Below are 19,480 nucleotides of genomic sequence, written 5' to 3'. Positions count from 1 at the left end.
CCACCTGCCATGGTATAATCCATGGACAACTGCAGTAAACGTATCCATGTCACGATCACCTCTTCTTCCGTCTTCCTCAGAAGTTCTTGCCCCCTCAATTCTTAAGTAAATGAAAAGGAGGGTGTTCTTCCTCTTAGCAGGAAAGCCTTAACCCACCTATGGCGACCAAGTAAATTTTGAATCTGCGTAACCACCTGTTCTGCTGCACGAGTAAAGCACTCTTGGTGGGGTAGCTCTGTGCCTTATGACGCTGTGCGATGTGCAATACCTTACAGTCTGTGTCCCTGCAAATACACCTTGGATGGACAACTCACCTGGAGCTCTACTCGATCATTATCGCTGAAGTAGGCTTTAGTTGATCCACTTATTGCACCATAAGATGATCCACATCCTATGAATGGACACAACACCATAGGCTGAAAGTCCAACTTGGGACTGAGACAGTACATAAAAAGCTTGGTGCAGAGTAGAAGGACCACGTGCACCACCAAGGTGACCAACCCTCTCATGCGGAGTAACCAGTACATGCTCAGGGCTACTCATCCTCAACAACTAAATGCCCCGTTACTGTGAAGGAAGATTCCAAAACACAGGTAAGAGAACCTGTGGCAAGGTGAAAATATTATGTGGTATGGCAGGGGTGACTTACCATGTAATATTAGCACAATGCACAAAGATGGACCCCAGGTACTCTCTCAGTACACCTTCTCTCAGTTGGTAGAGTGGCAAAGAGCAGACAGGCTACTTAAAGGAACATGTGTTAAGGTCTTGTGAGTCCCTAAACCAGTTCACAACAGCTAGAACAATTTTACCTGGCTCAGGGGAGCAGGGTGCAGAGGTGCACTTTAGCTGTCAAACGGAGCTGTCAACTAGGCTCGCAGTATTGGAATGGTTACCTTAGCAAAAAGGTATTTTCGGGGCAAGTTGAGCAAAACCTTTTGGAAACAAAACAAGGAGCTGGCCCTGGACCCGGAGTCTCTAGGCAGATCCGATCTACCTGACTTGGGGGACTCGGGTGCAGAGGTGTTCTTACCTATCCGTGGTACTGAACTGGATCCGTGGCCAGAGGAGCCGGTAGGCATGCCAAGAGAGAGTGGAAAACAGATGCAAGATCTTTGCGATGAAGCTACAGGGGTGATTGGTCATTTGTGCAGGTGATTCTCTTCTCTTGAAGCATCAAGTAAAGCAGATTGTAGTCGGACTGACCATCAACAAGCCTTGGTACCTGATTGCACTCACTGGACCAGGGGAATGTTGTAGAAAGGTGAGCTCGTTGAGGATCAGGACTACAGTTCCCAGAAGCTTCCTGTCAAAGGACGTTTAGCAGCCACGCCATCCTGCTCGGGGAACAGGGCTTCAGGATCGTGGACTTTGCGGAACTTATTGGAACTGGCCTCTTACCTTCGTCAAGTCAAAATCCAGTGGGTGCAGGGTGGCTGCCACGGGAAACATCCATTACAGCGTAGTCATTACAACGACCTACCTTTACAATGCCAATGCCTTTACATCGCATGCCATTACAATGCATGCCATTACAACGCATGTCACTAAAACGCATGCCATTACAACGCATACCATTACAATGCATGCCATTACAACGCATTATAAGTTAAGTAATGGAGATTTTTTTAGTATTGAGGTGGGTATGGGTTTTGGGGTGCATGGGAATAGTAATTCTATCTCTACACTATCCAACACTTTCCCTACTGTTGCACTCACTGGAGTGGGAATAGTAATTTTTACCCCTACCCTATCCAATACTTACCCTACTATTGCACTCACTGTAGTAGGAATAGAAATTTGTATCCCTACACTATCCAACACTTACCCAACTGTTGCCCTAAAAGTATTATGCGTTGTAATGGTATGCATTGTAATGGTATGCGTTGTAATGGAATGCATTCTAATGGTAGTTTTTTTAAATGTGTTGTAATGCCATGCATTGTAAAATCATGCGATGTAATGGTAGTTGTCATGTAAAGACTGCATTGTAAAAGCATGCATTGTAATTGCATACGTTGTAACATCATATATTCGGCTGCCACAGCTGCAGAGCTTAGTGCCTCTCTTCGTGGAGTCCTGCCTTGTCATGGATACTGGGCCTTTCTTGGTATCACATTGAATCTGAGGTTCTGGTGTCTGGGGTGCCTCTTAAATCCTGGATTGGGGGGGTGTTTGTGGGTGTGAGGACTAACAGCCAATAAGCATGTAGTCCTGTGGCTAATCCGCCCCAGTAGTGATGACATCCTGTGGGTGTATGTCACTAACACTGCTCAGAACCTGATTTCTAACCTAAATACAAGATGGTCAAAACCATCCTTGACTGTACACCTCAGCTGCAACACCCTAGAGGTGTGATCAGCCTTGTGTCTCCTGCATAGCTAATTTCCTGCCTGTCCATGAAAAACAGTGCCTTTGGCAGGGGGAGGCTTTGCTCTCAAGTGGGGAATAGCTCCTTTAACCAGTAGCACCAATGAAGCCTTTGAGGTTCACCGCCACACCGGTGCAATCACAAGCCATCCTGTGTAGGTGGAGGTGGCATCTCCTGCTTACTCGGGTCTTTGTCTCTGACCTCTCGGAGTGGCACACACTCCCCAGCATGATGTTAGACTTTTGTCTTAGTGGCAAACCTTTGAAAAATCCCGCCAAGGCACGAGAACACTGGCTGTACACAGTCTAAAGTGCCACCTAGGTACATGCTGGTTAACCCTCGGTGCTGGACCTGGTTAGGAGGACCCAGCACTCTTCCAGATCAATTACCACAACATCTAACAGCAAAAAGTGGGGGGGGGGAAGACCATCCAAAAATGGCACTATACAACAAACCCACACAAGGAATTATTAAAGATCAAGACAACACCTCCATCCTCATCCACTCAAACTGCTCCTACAGCATGCTTTGAAATGCCTCCTTTGCAACACAAGCCACATGAATACAGCACAGCACACTAACACACGCAAACATTCACACTAACTCACGGACATAGCAGGATGGCATAACTGCTTCAGTGGTAAGGGCTGAACTCCAGTTTAAAGTAGCCACAATTGTGCACAAACCTCTCAATAGGTTGTGCACCATCAAACATCTTTACTTGCCCACTTCAGCAAGGAACATTTGCTGATTCAATAAGAAGGCAACAGCTTTGTCTCTTATTGCTCTACAGCAGGTAGGAGAACCCAGTTCATGAGTAATCAGGAACCCCATCTGGATCCACACCCATTCGCTTTGTTACATGTACTCCTTTCCACTGTAGGTTCAAGATTTAGGAGAACTGATCAATATATCCCTAAAATCTGTTTTGATGGTCTGGAATATAACACAGTGTGTCAGAGCCCCCTGTTAAAAAGCAAAGACATTTCTGCAAATGGGGGATTCGCATGTGTTGAAAGGATAGTCTCAAGCAAGCTTGAATACTTAATTAAATAAAGTCTGGATTCTCTGGTGATCTGTGCTCCTCTCTGTTCAGTTGGCTTCACGTTGATTGTGATAGTTTTCCTACCTAGTTGGTGTAATAACTGCATTGAATAACATTTGTTATATACAAAAGGTAGGACAATTATTAGATAGGTCAACAATTGAAGTCGCTATAGAAATGCTTATAGTACAATGGAATCTCCAAGGTAGGTGATATATTGACAGGGTTTTCAAATGACTACAGTTCCCATATGCATTGCCATTCCATGATTTGTTTTCTAGTGTACAAAGCTCTAGTACTTCGCTTCTTCTCACATAAGAATACGCTTTCTTCAGAAAAAAAACAGACTTTGGTTTATTTTATAAAATTCCATCCAAAGAGGAAATCCCCCTTGTACCCCATCTCACTGTTGAGGTGCAATTTCTTTAAAAGAAAATGTCATTTACTGACAAAATTTAAATTATGGCATTTTGGAACTGATATTTAATAAAATAAACCAAAGTCTGGCAAGGCTTAGAGTTCTTGGCATTTTGACTCATACTACACCCTTCAAGAATTTTTTCAGGTGACTCATGAAAGAAGAAAAATACAATTGAGAACAACAGAGAAACCCATGCCCCATACTCACTTGCTTCACAGACTGTCCCTTCGTGGCCAGGGAGGCAGTGGCAAGTGATGCGCTCTCCCTCCTCGGAGCAGGTCCCTCCATGTTGGCATGGATTGGGTACGCAGTTATCTGAAACATCGGGCAAAAAAGGCTTCAAGTTTGCTCCTGAATTCAGGGTGGGCAAACCATGAGGCGGTTTAAAAGTAATTGGCAGGGAACTACTGAAACCAATACTAAAGTTATTATCCCTGAACTTGTTATAATCCAAACTTTTGCTATCTGGATGCTTAATTATCAACCTAAGAACAACAGATATAACTTTGATGTCAAAAAATAACCAATTATGCTCCAACGGGGTTAGTCTCTAAATTGTTGATGGAATTATCGAAAACCAGAAGCAGAGCGGAGAAAAATTACTAGCACCTTTTACGATTCCCAAATTCATCTAGGATGATATATTGAAATAAAGCGACCACTATAGGAAGTACGGTATTATCCATATTACCATGCATTGTTCCAGTACTACGGTATTTCATGCATACATCTCTGACATCTTCCTCCTTGTCAAGGCAGGTTCAAAAATCTTGGAAATGTAGATACATGATAGGTTTTTGCAGTTTTACATATAGCTGTTTTCTGTGTGAGGACCTAGATTTTGGGGGGTTATCTGTAAGTTCAAGCAGGAGGTGCTGCTGCTTCCCTGCTTGCAGCCAGACAGACCCCTTGACCCACGGAGAGTCCTCTCATCTTCTCAAATGATCAAATGTTCAATGCAATAGAATAATAATTCGAAATATTAGACAAGGGCAGACAAGTCCTAATCATTAGTAGTGGCACTCCTAGTCACAAGTTATATGAAGCAGTTGTTTTTGAATAACCCAAAATTCTGGCTCCCTAGAGGGAACACTGGTTGTTGTATGTTTAATTATTAATGGAAATTCACATCTACCCTCCAGACGTGATTTGACCCGTGCGTGGTTCTACGTTTCAGGGACAAACAAACAAATCCCATCCAGGAGTGAAGACCAGTGTGTTCTACCCTGTCTCGGATCCGTTAGAGTGATGCTCCTTGGCCATACACGACCGGTGTAACAAACTCTATCCCCCTGACTCGAGGGATGTTTAGGGCAACGGGGTAGGACAGACTGATCACGCATGGGTCAAATCACGTCTGGAGGGTAGATGGGATTTTTTCAATTACAAGGAGTGGTTTCTAATTTGTCACTCGTGCTCTCAAAAGACGTTGTGCCAAACACTATGGTGAACTAACTGCGATCAATTTGGCCCTGATGAAGCCCTGTTGAGGGTGAAACGCGTTGGCTGCCTATTTTTCTGACTCCACATATTAAGGAAGGATACAGCTCCAACACTGAAGGCTCAAGAAAAGATTTGTTTTCACTTATTGTCTTGTTGCTATTGTTGACTCTCTATCTATGAATTGTTTGTTGTATTGTATGGTCTATGAGCAGCGGACCATAGAGATGGGCAACATTATTGATAATTACTTGATCATACAATTGTGTGACGATTTGGGCAGTGCGGCCTTAAATCCCTTGGCTGCTTGATGTAATTTGAATTTAATTATTTAGGGTGATAAAAGATTTAAGCGGCACCAATATATATGAGGAAAGGGAAATAGAACAAATCTGCTTCAGGTGAGCATGGGTACTACCTTTTATCCTCAACAGTTTGAAAGTTCCAGAGCCATAGAGCTTGGTCAGAGGTGGTCAGAGCACCAGGGAAACTGGCAAATTTCTTGTCATACATTTCCCTCAAAAGATCCAAACAAGATCAAAATGGAATTCCAGCAGGGAAAGGAACCAGACTTTTTATTCATTTTTCTCTATGATGAAATTTTTTTTACTTTTCATGCCCATTTTCTTTTTTTCACATAAGTATTTTCAGGTTCCTTTTCACTCTTCACGTCCAAATTTCAAATTATTGATCCTTAAGTACATTTATCAATGTTGACGGGGCTAAATTCGAACTACAAATCATATTTTTACCAAATGATACTTTCATTTTAATAGCAATATCTGTGCCTTTTGCAGTCAAACCAGGCCTCACCTCTAAATCCATAATGTATGAAAGTACACTATATGCCTTTAATTAATCTCCTTTTCAGAATTAAAGCTGCAGTTCAAGCTGTGGGGTCAGAAAGCTAGGCTGCAAGATGGCTGCCACTGAGTGAGTATCTGCCAGCTAGGCTGCTCATGCCCCCTGATAGATTTGGGATGAGGCGGAGTCTCCGACTCTCCTGTGAGGTGCCTGTATACCGACCCGGTAGCTCTGATCCCCTTGCTATTGCTCACAACATCGAACAAACTCTTGCAGGAATCAGTCTAAACTACAATTTGAATAAAAGCGCCCCTCGATATCTATCACTGCGGATGCTGGTGACCAGCATTCACCTACTGGAAGACAGAATTAACTACCCGTCGGCATGGGCATAAAAACCATATTTGCTAACAAGTAATGCAGTCTCCGAACCATAGACTTTAAAATTGACATACTGACGAATTGACTAGACATTATGAGTGATAGACTTGTTAAACATGGTGACAAATTAGAATACCTTGAAGAAGAGTGTTTCATACTAAGGATAGGGCTGCAGTGTGCAACTAACAGCTTTTGAGGATGGAAAGGGTACTGGAGGTAATCAAAACCAATAATGAAGATCTTGAGGCTCGCTCAAGAAGAAACTACATCAGAATCAGGCTACTATACGAGCTGCCGACTGCCAGAGTTCATGTAATTTTGCAATCAGCATAGGCAGACGCCAGGGATGTACGCTTTCCTCGATTTTGAATGAAATAGCCATAGAGCTGATCGGCTTCAAGACCATGGCGGACATGGCCTAAATCACTTGGCACTTAGGCTTGTGGTATCAATGTATGCAGATGACATAATATTTAATCTTGAGCCCATGTTGAGGGGATTTCTAAAAATGTGGTGCTCTCACTGGGATCAGGGTTAACTGATCAAAGCCGGTGATTTTCCCTTGTATCGTAGCCATGACACGTTTTGCAACCGAGTTTCTATTGCGATGGGCTGATTTGGCCATTCAGTATCTGGGAATATGGATGAGCAGGGACATCACACAGATATGGCAGGACAATTATAGTGCAGTGTTCCGTGGTTAGCGGGACAGGTTTTGCTCTGGTCTAGAATACCCCTGTCACTCGCTAGGAGAAAAGCCATCTCAAACATGGTACTACTGCCAAAGTTCCTTAACCTTTTTGTAAATTTTCCAGCTCCATTGACTAGAGCATTCTTTGACCACATTTGATCCCTCCTTGTAGGCTTAGCGTGGGCCGGTAGCAGCTGCAGCTATCTTTGGAATTAGTGACCTTACCATATGAACAGGGCAGACTGTGTGTGCCCGTCCTGAAGCTGTAATACAACTGCATGTAGGCTCAATACTGGATCCATCCAACGCCGTATCACCTGCATGTTCGTATGAAGGCAGATAACTGAGACTCCTGCCCCTAAGCTACGGGTTGTGTTGCCCCAGCACAGTCTAGAGGAGGTATTGATACAGTTAAACATGTGATATGGGCTTGGGATATGGTATTGGAATTATCGGTGCTGTAGAGCCCGTCTTGATTGACTATACTCTGCTCAGCAGAACCTGTTTTTACCCCTTACGGCAGATGAGCGGGTCCAAAAACAGTTGCGGTGCATGTGACTAGAGGGGATGGGGACATGTATCCTGAAGGTATCTTTATTGCTTTACAAGAACAAAAAGTGCATGTCACTCATGTATTCTTCCATCCCCGACTATGCAGTACTTGTAGTAAGATGCATAGTACTTTCCCACGAAAACCCAAGAGCTTGACTGTGAACTAAACTCTCCTCCTCTATGGGGCTAATCAAAAGGCCGTACTCTCTATGGAGGCCAAAGCCCCCATGGCCACATCTTGGACAAGTCTTGAACCTCAGGTTGCTTTGGATGACAATTTGACCGATGAGAAATGGTAGTATTGCTTCGCCCACACAGGAATGCTCTCACCCAATTACAGGTTGCGAATAATTCATGTTACATTATTACACAAACCGTACCACACACCCACTAGGCTATGTAAAGGGGATCTCTTGGAGGACAACAAATGTCTGCGAAGTGGTATGCACGACACTTGTTTTCCGTATTTGGCGTGGAAGTGGCTGTGTTTTGGTACTCGGTGTAAGATTGTATAGATGAAGTGATCTGTGGCACTGTGCAGAGAATGCCCTTAGTGGCCTTGCTAGGCTCTGTAAAGGATATCCCAGCTGAAACTCACAAGCCTAGACGTATGATGTTAATCCCTCTTAGAGACGAGCAGCAATGCATTGGTGAGAAAGCCAGCCTCATGAACTGCTGGTTGAAGGATGTGACTTATAGTCTGCACCAACTGGAAAAATATTTGTCAATGATGGCAGTTAGATCCCATCCAAAATATATTTGTGGTTCATTTGACATGTACTTGGCTTGGTGAGCTGAGAGAGATGTGTGAGATGGACGACTAACTACAAATAGACGAGGATGCTAACAGGCTCCCAACGGTGACTCCTGAACAGTCCTATGAAATTGGTCTTCTCTTGACATTTTTCTTGCTTAGGGAAAGATGGACACATCCTGCAAAATATTAGGCAATGGGTAACTGAGGAAAAGATGGAATGCACCAATATATATTGCACATTGTTTGATGTCAATGCTGCAATGCGGATCTCTCCCCTCTTCAGCAGGCTATGTGGAGGGACTATGTCCAAACATAAGGGTAATGTGAAGATATCACTGCTTATGTGAAGGGACGGTAATGTTTGTCTTGTTTGTTGCTCTAAAAATCCCAATGAATACATTTTGGAAAAAAAGATGCAGTTGAAGAGCTCTTAAGTGAGTAGTATCCTAAACAGGCTGCAGGTAAATACCTGGTTGTCGGAATAGCCAATTATTTTGAAGAAGGAAGAGTAATCTTCACCTCTTTCACAAACTCTGGCTTCCTGATGTTTCAGAATGTTTGGCATCTTCACAAGGGTTTTTAAAAATTAGTGGTGGTAATTCCTGCTGGATTAAACTAGGCAAGTTTTCAGTTTGTTCCTAATTAAAGGAAATTTATTGCACTTCTTTGACCTCAAATAAATACAAGGAACTTTTCAGAAGTTTGTGGCATTTAAATTATCCATTAGTATTAATTTAATTTTAAATGGTGTGCCTCAAATTACATTTTGTAAAATGTCTCTTTTAGTGTGATGGAAATCATTTATTGTCAACATTTCAAACATGGTAGTTTTAAGACTTTAAAAAATGGTATGCCGTACACATAACTGTATTCACAACATCTGTCTTTTAATATTTTGATAAAGACATGATGTAATATGCACTTTTGATACTATTTGTTAATTTCTGTTAGTACCACAGAAGGATTAGCAGAAGGTGAGAACCAAAGCATATCACCCATTATATCCCTCCTTTTTTCACCACATTATTGAAATATTCTGGGTGTCAATGTCACATTTTTGTTCTGCTTTTTCCTCATTGGAGATCCAAGAATTGAGGCTAGCCTTAAAAAGCAGACTGAAGTACTTCATAAGTTATATTACAGCAACTGTATTATTTAGGGCTCACTTAAATCCCAAAGGGCTACCTGTCCCATGAGGCTGCAGCGGTGGAGGTGCCACCACCCCATTCCAATTCTCATCCCACCCACCATATTGAGGATTCTACTCAGAGTAGGGCAGGGAATATTTTGCATGCACAGGATGGGAGTGTCATTTCTCCGACTATGTTATTCTAGTATTGTGTACTGGTCAGCAGTTTTTCACTTTTACAAATCCAACATACAAAATAGGATTTATTTTTAAAAAACAAAAAAAGTAATGATCCTATTGCAGTGGGCATTTGCGCCCTGGATATGGGGGATATTGTTGCTTTTTTTCAGTACTGGGCAGCCATCTTGTGCACAGAGCTCCTAGGCATTAAAAGACTACCACCAGAAAAGTTGGTCTAAATAGGATGGGCCTTTCAACATGATAGGGTGGTTCTGTAGTGGACTCCTGCCTGCAAAGGGGTTCTGATGGCAGAGTGGACCTCTGCTCCCCTGCGAGAACAACAGTATTTTCCTGACCTCTAAATAAGGCAGAGGAGCCCAGAGGTAAACGGAGAGAGAATTTGCCAATGCCAATTTGTGGCGAGTGTTCCATTATTGCCCACATCTAAATGAGCCCCTTAGTCCCTCCAATGAGGACCAAAGTGATAAGCCTCCTTATATGCGCTAAAGTTGTGGTTTTATGATAGAGATTTAATAAAGGGCGTAAAGACATAGCTAATCCATGGAGACCCATCTTGAGACCACCAAGAACATTTCACATAGAACGCGAGGTCACGGTTCAAACCCCTGTAGTTGGAGGTGAAATCTGTATAAAAAAAGCACTGATCCATATCAGACAACCAAATCTGCAGTTGTTAGAAATTGAGTGGATTCCATGTTTTAAAATTGCAGTGAGACAAGATCATTGGGTTAGATGATGCTGTTAGAAATGTTGATTAAATCATTGGGCCCATGGAGTGGGATTTGGGTTAAGTAGAAAGAATGACAAATGAGACAGACACAAAAAGACACAGAGAAGAAGAAAAGGATACAGATATAAAAAAGGCAAAAAGCATTCTAGAAAGCATTTTAATTGTTTTATTTCTTTCATGGAAACAATCATAAAACACTTCATAGAAGTAGAAGAATGTTAATGCATGCTTAGTAGGGCTGATTTGTTTGACAAACATGTGTTGCTCGCATTCTAATTTTACCCTGATTCTAATGAAGAGGAAGAGCATGGGAGAGAGAGAGAGAGACAAGAAAGCATTGCAGGGTGGGCGTCCTCAGGTAAATAAGATCATTTGTATGATGGTGAGGAGGGCCACAGCTCTACGGAAGCAAGAGTTACCTGAAATGGTGGCTGCTGCTCCTAGACTTGCCCTTTCTGTTGGCATAAGGGGCAGAGGACGCTCCGTGGACAAAGGGTCATCAGTGAGTGGGGTCCCCCTTAAGTATGGCCTTGTTGATTCTATCGAATGTTCAAAGGAGTGCTTAGTTGACTCGTGCGATGGTGACACTGTGTGGATGGCAGGTGCTGCAGATCTAGGTACAGGAATAGCTGGTTCCTGGTAGTTTTTTGTGGTAATAGTTTCCTCAAATTGCACAGTTGCACGAAAAGACTGGTTTCCAGAGCCAGTTGTTTGCTTTTCTCGAATGTCTGTTTGAACAAATTCATTATTGGCTACAATATCTTCTGCTCGTATGGCAGATGGCTGTCCACTACTTGAAGACTCAAGTGAGTCTGCAGTCCCGGGTGGTTGAGCTACAGGATGCATTGTAGTTACTCCCTGGGGTTCCCTGCCAAGTCGAAGAAGGGAGTGGACCAAATGTTCGGAATCATTCCCCGGGTGATCTTCATGATTAGTAATTGTTTGTGCGTGAATAACAAAAGGTGTCTTAGTGATCCCAGACTGTAGAGCAGGAGCTTCTCCACTCTCTTCTTTGGGTGAGGATGCAGAATTACTATTCGATCCAGAATCAGCCTTCTGACGACTGCCAGGTATGGTTGCATCAACACCAACACTAAAAGGTTTCATGATCCCCTGAGTAGAGGATTCTCCTGAAATTTCTGGATCATTAGAGGAATCCGGTGCCTTTCCAAGTTCCATAGAATGTTGACCAGGTAAACCAGAAGCCTCTCCAGAATTGAGTTGATCAAACAGTTCTGTGTTGGTTTGAGTATTGTCTGTTGTAGATTCTCCTGAGAACTCACCATCTTTCGCTTGGCCTAGAGTTTCAAAGTGGGTTTCTTTCAATATAGAATTTGATGTAGCAGCAGGGTCACTGTTAAGGATTGCAGGCGCTTTTGGTGTCTCATTTTTTGGATTATTTTCAATTTTCTGTGATGAATATTTTTTTCCAAAGTTTTCTGAAGCTCTGTATGGAGCACTAGTTACCAGAGATAATGTTGAATCCTTTTCAGCAGGTTGATTGGTTGGAATTGCAGGTTCTTTGAGAGTTTCCTCTGAAGCTTCAGAAACCCTGTGTCTTGATTGCAAAGACTTATCCGATTCCTCTTTTGCTTCAGCGGAGTGTGCATAAAAAACAACAGATGAAACAAAGTTTGTTGTTGTTTCGACTCCAAGGTCGATACCACTAACATGGGGTACTATAGAAGTTGCCCTACTTCGTTTGTAGCTTTCATTAACTTGGCTCTCTTCTTCTAAGTAACCAGATGCAATTGATTCTGAAGCCTCAGTGGGACTGTCGGAGGCATAGATTTCTGTTAAAGGTACTTCCACATGAGGCAAGCGTGATTTAGATAATTCTGGAATTTCTGTTGCATGAAATTTATGTTGCATCTGTTCATTTTCATCCTCACTTTCATCTGTATCATTTCCTGAGCCCCCACTTTCTACATGGACCTTCTCTTTCTCCTCATCAGATGTAGTTGTGTGCTCCGTAGCTGAATCAAACTCACTCACTGAAAAATATACGATAACACACAACAAATAATTAGAAACTAAGCTAAACATGTCTAAAATTGACTTTAGAGAAACAGACAGGCTAAGAACCACATTAGCCCATGGCTGAATTCTAACCCTTAAGAGCTGATATTTGCCTATTGCTTTTCGCAAATCACTATTACATGCCAGTGGGTCGCCTGAAACTGTGCATCCACTCTGTGTATACTTCACGTAGTAACTCCAAGGTGAATTATGCAAGACCAAATGTTTAATTATTCAGTGCTAATCTACCTCTTTGAGTAACCATTCAATATATTAGTTTGATAAACCAGAAATGGAATTATGTTAAATATGAATGGACAGTTCTAAGTACTGTAGGAAAGAAAAATACCTTCATATGATTTGCACTACAATATTCCATTAAAGCAACCAAACCTATAGCTTGAAATTAACTTGCCAAAATACAATTGGGTGAACATCAGTTGGGCACTGAAGACAACTAGATAGCCATGGTTTTCTTTTTTTCTACTGCTGTACTGTTTCTAGTGTTCTTCTCCTGTTCGTATCTATGCAAAACCTCAGCCACTTTCTTTCATGTGACAATATCTCACCGTTAGTAGACCTATTATTTTGGTTACCAAGTTGGATCTCACTTAAATTACCATAAATCGGATCCCATTGGATTCTTATAGAGAAGCCGGCTAATGAATTGACCAAGCCAAAAAGGAGTATGTTCTTTGGTTAGTTGACCATACTAGCTTTGCCATTATAGCTGCTCCTGTGATATATTTTTTCTGGAAGTAAATATCTGTGACTTTTTCAATTAGGTAAAGGGACTGATTCTACCACAAAAACCTCTCTAGGTCGCTTGGGAGATTGGGGGTGTTCACTATTTAATAAACAGTCCACCACTGCTTAAAGACATAGAAGAAGCTGTAGCAACACATCTTTGACTATGAAATGAGAGCTGTAAGTCAGAGTAACGAAGTCACACATATGAACCTAAAGAAATATTGACTGCAACAATACTGATAACTATATCACCAAAGTAAGTGTATATTGGTACATAGAGATGTACTCCTTCTAACTCCACATCCGCATATTTTGAAAATCAAGGCAAGTAGATGTGCAGGTAAGAATAGTAAATCTACACTTACCCACATGTAGCTACTTTGAGGATCTAGTGCTAGCTGATATTCTGCAGTCAATATTTTTGTAGGTCGTTGTGAAAATTTATATTTAGGTATTACGCCAAAATATGCCAGTTTGATGAAAATGAGATGAAGGATAAGTTATGAGGGTATTAGTAATTGCACATTTTGTTTGCCTATTGATCTGCAAATGAGAAAAATAACAATAACACCTATGTTAAGAAAAATAGTAAAAGCTGAGTGTGTATGGTATGTATAGGTATCCCCATAACTAGTAAGCTAGTATCATGTGTCTTTGACCCCATCTCTGGGATATAATGATGTTTTCCAGTTATTTAAAAACTTTCAGTCTGGATATTAATTTTATCACCAAAAACCACCCCTAGCAGCATGACACACAATAATACATGGATACCTATTGCATACCCTTCACAAACACCTGTTACAATTGTCAGAACCTCCAGAGCACTTTCTGTTAGTTTTCCATTTCTCACCAAAAAATACAAGCACCTCTAGGTAAACCCCCCATGACACACCTTTTCACTATTGACTGTGTTCTGGATTACATGAATATGGGTGAGCTTTTTGTGTGTAGTCTAGAAATGTTGAGGAAAGCACATTTGAACTACTACTAAACATCTACACAACTTGACCAGTCTGAAAACAACATTGGCTCAAGAACCTTTAGTAGAAGTTGGTGTGGTGACTTAATCTGGGGGAAACACATTTTGTGCAAATATTTAGCCATGAAATAGTTAGGGAATTACAGCGGAAAAAGCCTGTCCCTTAAGTAGATTTGGGAACATTCATGCACTATTGTTTCCTTCCCTGGTGGTGAGAGCTGCTATAATATTAAGGCATGGCTCAGTTCTCAATTGAAAACATTCTTTTGGTATGCTTATAACTTTAGTGGTGTTTGAAGAATCAGTTTCAAAGGTAGCATACAATTTGTTCAACTGGCTAACGTTTGGAATATACATTTTGTGTACATCCACCTGAGATGGAAAGTTATTGGGGTAAATATCCATTTAATAAAGCTCAACGAATCACACCCAAAGGAGTATCTTGGCACTCCACCTCCTCATATGACGCATCTTCTCATTAAAAAAGCCAGGTTTTTAACAATCTTTTAATGTGAGCAAAGTCCAAACAGCTACGAAGGTAGCCTGGAAGCTGATTCCACGCCCTCGGATCATTATAGGTGAAAGCTCTGCCCCCATATCTTGAGACACGGATACGGGGAATGGTCAGAAGTGCATTATCGCTGGATCTCAAAGTGTGAGAAGGACAGTAATAGCACAATTTGTCCTTAAGTTACAGGGAGGACCTGCCCAATAGAGCTCTGTGAGCAAGACAACATATCTTAAAGATAATGCGCTTGCTGGCCGGAAGCCAGTGAAGGGACCTGAGGATGGAGGCAGAAGGGGAGCCTGCTGGATAGTTACAAACTAACTGAGCAGCCATATTTTCCACCACCTTTAGTTTAGTCAAGAGGGTGTCATTAGCTGCCATAAGCAAAGCATTGTTGTAGTCTAAACGGCTAATTATCAATGCATGGACCAGTGTTTTTATAGCCGAGGCAGGTAGCCAGGGGAAAACTTTTCTCAAGAGCTGCATGATGGCAAAACATGTCCCTCTTGAGGCGGCTACACAGCTTTTCATAGACAGTTCGTGGTCAATTTTGATACCTACATTTTTTGCCGATTGACTATTGCAAGGAGCAGACCCCCATTCAGAAGACCACCAATCAGGAGACCAGAGATACAGAGATATTGAGCTTTGCCAAACAGCAGAACCTATGCCTTCTCAGTATTCAGTTGAAGGCAGTTCCTAGAACTTATGGCTGCAATGTTCCTCATTTAATCTTGAAAATGGCAGGTAGTACCATCAATGTCCTGTCCCAATCTAATCTTAAACTGTTCCAGTTTCTCTTTCCAAAAGGACTTAACATTAACAATCAACCTGCTTGTAAGCCCTCACAATTTTGGTAGAAAACAAAAATGATGTTGAAGAGGGTCACACCCATATTGTCATGAAGGGATGAACTTGATTAGAAAGTAGGTCCTCTGGCTTGAAAATAGATAATTTAGTCACTCTGACAGCATATGAGTTAATATCATGTTACCAGAATTCTCTTTTTTAAACCTGCCGACTGCTGCCAATCAATGAATATTTTCATTAAAGGTAAAACTGGGTAAAGTCTTATCTGTTGAAATAAACTTAATGAACTGACAATAACAAGGAGTTTAAAGAAAAAATTATAATTATTTCCAGAACTGTATAAATACACAGTAAATTCAATAAGTAGTTGAAAGCGATTAAAACCTGTAAATGAATATCATTATAATTGTTACAAAATCACCTTATAACCCTAACTCTAGCCATAAACAATTAGCAATTGTGCAGTCCAGTACAGTATTTTACATCATTTTGAATCTAAAAAAAGAAATTATAACTTTCAATTTAATTGAAACGTGAATATTTTGAAAAAGGAATTATCTACTTTATGGTTTAAAACCAGTTAAGTTTGCTAAATATTTTTGCTAATTTAATTTTGATAATACTATGTAATTTATAGATAAAAATTATTCAGACATTTCTATATTTTTAGTAAAGGTGTCTAAATAAACTCTGATATTAGACTCAAAACTATTGTTTTCAAAACATACTCTTTAAAATGTGTATATATATATATAAACTGTGTTTATCATTTTAAATTGTGCTGAAGTGCATTTTTAGAATTGTTTAACATTGAAGATGTGCACTATGCACTCGTGTTAGAATCAAACAATTAACTAAGGGGCCCATTACAATGGCGGGCGGACCTGAGTCTGCCCGCAATTGTTGCGGTGCTTGGGACCGCCCGCCATGCATGTGGCGGTCCTACCACTGCGATTATGATGCATGACGTTACAACGCACACTATTACAACGCATGCACTTACAACGCATTTTTTACAACGCATAATCCATTACAACGCATGACATTACAACGCATGACACTACAACGCATTTTTAAAAAATACCTTTACAACGCACTACCATTACAACGCATACTACCTTTACAACGCATACCATTACAACGCATAATATTAAATTACATTTAAGGTAAGTATTAGATAGTATAGGGGTAAAAATTACTATTCTAACTCCAGGGGGTGCAACAGTAGGGTAAGTGTTGGATAGTGTAGGGGTAAAAATTACTATTCTAACTCCAGGGGGTGCAACAGTAGGGTAAGTGTTGGATAGTATAGGGGTAAAAATTACTATTCTAACTCCAGGGGGTGCAACAGTAGGGTAAGTGTTGGATAGTGTAGGGGTAAAAATTACTATTCTAACTCCAGGGGGTGCAACAGTAGGGAAAGTGTTGGATAGTATAGGGGTAAAAATTACTATTCTAACTCCAGGGGGTGCATCAGTAGGGTAAGTGTTGGATAGTATAGGGGTAAAAATTACTATTCTAACTCCAGGGGGTGCATCAGTAGGGAAAGTGTTGGATAGTATAGGGGTAAAAATTACTATTCTAACTCCAGGGGGTGCATCAGTAGGGTAAGTGTTGGATAGTATAGGGGTAAAAATTACTATTCTAACTCCAGGGGGTGCATCAGTAGGGTAAGTGTTGGATAGTATAGGGGTAAAAATTACTATTCTAAATCCAGGGGGTGCATCAGTAGGGTAAGTGTTGGATAGTATAGGGGTAAAAATTACTATTCTAACTCCAGGGGGTGCATCAGTAGGGTAAGTGTTGGATAGTATAGTGTAATATTATGCGTTGTAATGGTATGCGTTGTAATGGTAGTATGCGTTGTAATGGAATGCGTTGTAAAGGTAGTTTTTAAAAATGCGTTGTAGTGTCATGCGTTGTAATATCATGCGTTGTAATGGATTATGCGTTGTAAAAAATGCGTTGTAATGGTAGTGCGTTGTAAAAGTTGCGTTGTAAAGGTTGTTCCCCATCCCAGGTATTTCACATTGCGGACGGTGCTGCTGGCTGCAGCACCATTCGCAATGTGAAATTGACATGAAGTGCATTTCCCTGCACCACGTGGCAGGCACCACGTGGTGCCTGCCACTTTGTGCAGGGTAATGCAGGGGGGTACCATGGGTACCCCCCAGTGCACAAACACCCTCCCCCCACACAGAGGGGGCCCGCAACGGGCCCCCAAATTCATTCTCTGCCAGCCTTTCCATGGCGGTTCCCCAGCCATGGAATGGCTAGCTGAGGCCAGCATTGTGATCTGGCGGACGGTGCCTGCTAGGCACCACCAGCATTCACATCAATTTGTCCGCACCGCCAGGCAAATTGTGATGATTGCCTGTGGCGGAAGCATGGTGGGCGGTCTTTGCGCCCGCCACGCTTGCGGAGTGATTCCCCCGCCATCGTGATGTGGCTGGGGGAACTTGCCAGTCAGATAGCGGAGGGCCCGCCACTGCAGGGCTGTCGGTGGCGGGCCTTTCCTCATCGTAATCGGCCCCTAAGTCTTCATTTTATTTTAAGCTGAGCCATTGTTTCTGGAAGTACTGTCCACATGTATTTGTATTGGTACACAAAATTATCATGTAGCTTTTTAGTGTATTTAAGAGTATGATTTATTTTCTGTTGCAGTCTTTTTCTAGGTCATTTTTGCATTTTTCAGTTCTTACACTGTTTACTTCACATTTTTGTTTAAGTCTTGGAGGTCAAATTTGAGTTTATCTGAATGTCCTTCCAGGTCGTGTAATATTTAACTGCTGCAAAAGAGTTTTCGTAATGTCTTTTTTAGTGTGCAATAATTTGTAATGTCCTGTTTTGGGTGGTCATTATGAATTATTCTGTAACAGTTCCAGATTTAGATGTGAAAATGAGGATATCAATAACCAAGTCATCACTATTCATAGTCAAGAAAAAATGTGTTTATTGTGCATTTTCAGTTACATATTGTAGCACAATAAGTTGCTCTGTCACCTATAGCAGTGCTCAAATTTGCTTTATAAAATTTGAAATTGGCCAGTTTTGTTTGTAGATTTTACAATTGTGCATGGGCTTGAAATGGTAATTTTAAATGTAAAATAATGTACAATATACATATCTATGTGTATGTATTTCAGTATCTAAATTAGCAGTTATGTGCGTGTTCTTGTTCAACTATTTTTGAGCAACAATAACAAAAATTGGAGAGAGTGTATTAAAGGTTAATACTGTCATAATGTACAGTTGGTGGAAAGGGTAAAGTAAACCTATTATCACAGTTGTGATTTAAATTCAAGTATTATACATTTTCCTGTGTAGTGTTAATTGGGGTAGTCATATCACATTATTCAGCATGATCATATGCATATTTCTCACCTGAGACATTTAGTATAAAAGTGTCCAGTATGATTAATCTTTTTTCTTGGTAATTTTCTTTCTCGCATTAGTCAAATTCAGTGTTTACCCAGTGTTACTAGACTATGTCGCTCTGGTAAATATAGACAAATTTATACACGTTGTTCACAATACATTTATTTTCCTTTCTGTATTGCGCAATGGTCTACTTTGAAGTACTCATTTGGTTTGACAGTCTACATCGTTCTGTTCAATTACAAATTCTAGTTTCTCAATTCCTGTGCATATTCATACTTCCAGTCCTTGTTATGTGGTGTTGTGCACATCTCCAAAATATTTGTCAATTGTATTGTTTTTTTCCAGCCATAGCAAGATTTTATGTGCCACTTGGTGTTCCGCATTATGGGATATACTGATGATAAAGTTGTTACAGCCAGAACATTTTTTTTGTAATCTAAAATGGATGCAGGAAAACCTCACTACTTTGGCCTGTTTATGTCTAGTTGAGTATTTGGAGCAAAATATG

At 41.1% G+C, this 19,480-nt stretch overlaps 1 protein-coding gene across 2 annotated transcripts in view; it reads right to left on the bottom strand.

Annotated features, from left to right (window-relative positions):
• BCAN (brevican) overlaps window positions 1–19,480 on the bottom strand; it is a 141,735-nt gene that overhangs the window by 34,359 nt on the left and 87,896 nt on the right. The window contains exons 8-9 of one of the 2 annotated variants that reach the window (XM_085637650.1): window positions 10,942–12,516; window positions 4,045–4,152 (exon numbers count right to left, since the gene is read on the bottom strand). In XM_085637650.1, coding sequence (XP_085493776.1) covers window positions 4,045–4,152; window positions 10,942–12,516 — 1,683 coding nt within the window. The remainder of the gene's footprint in view (window positions 1–4,044; window positions 4,153–10,941; window positions 12,517–19,480) is intronic. The other variant, XM_085637649.1, reaches the window with a different exon arrangement.

This window comes from Triturus cristatus, chromosome 12, assembly GCF_964204655.1.
Source record: "Triturus cristatus chromosome 12, aTriCri1.1, whole genome shotgun sequence".
Taxonomy (NCBI): domain Eukaryota; kingdom Metazoa; phylum Chordata; class Amphibia; order Caudata; family Salamandridae; genus Triturus; species Triturus cristatus.
This window is presented reverse-complemented; position numbering and strand designations above follow the sequence as displayed.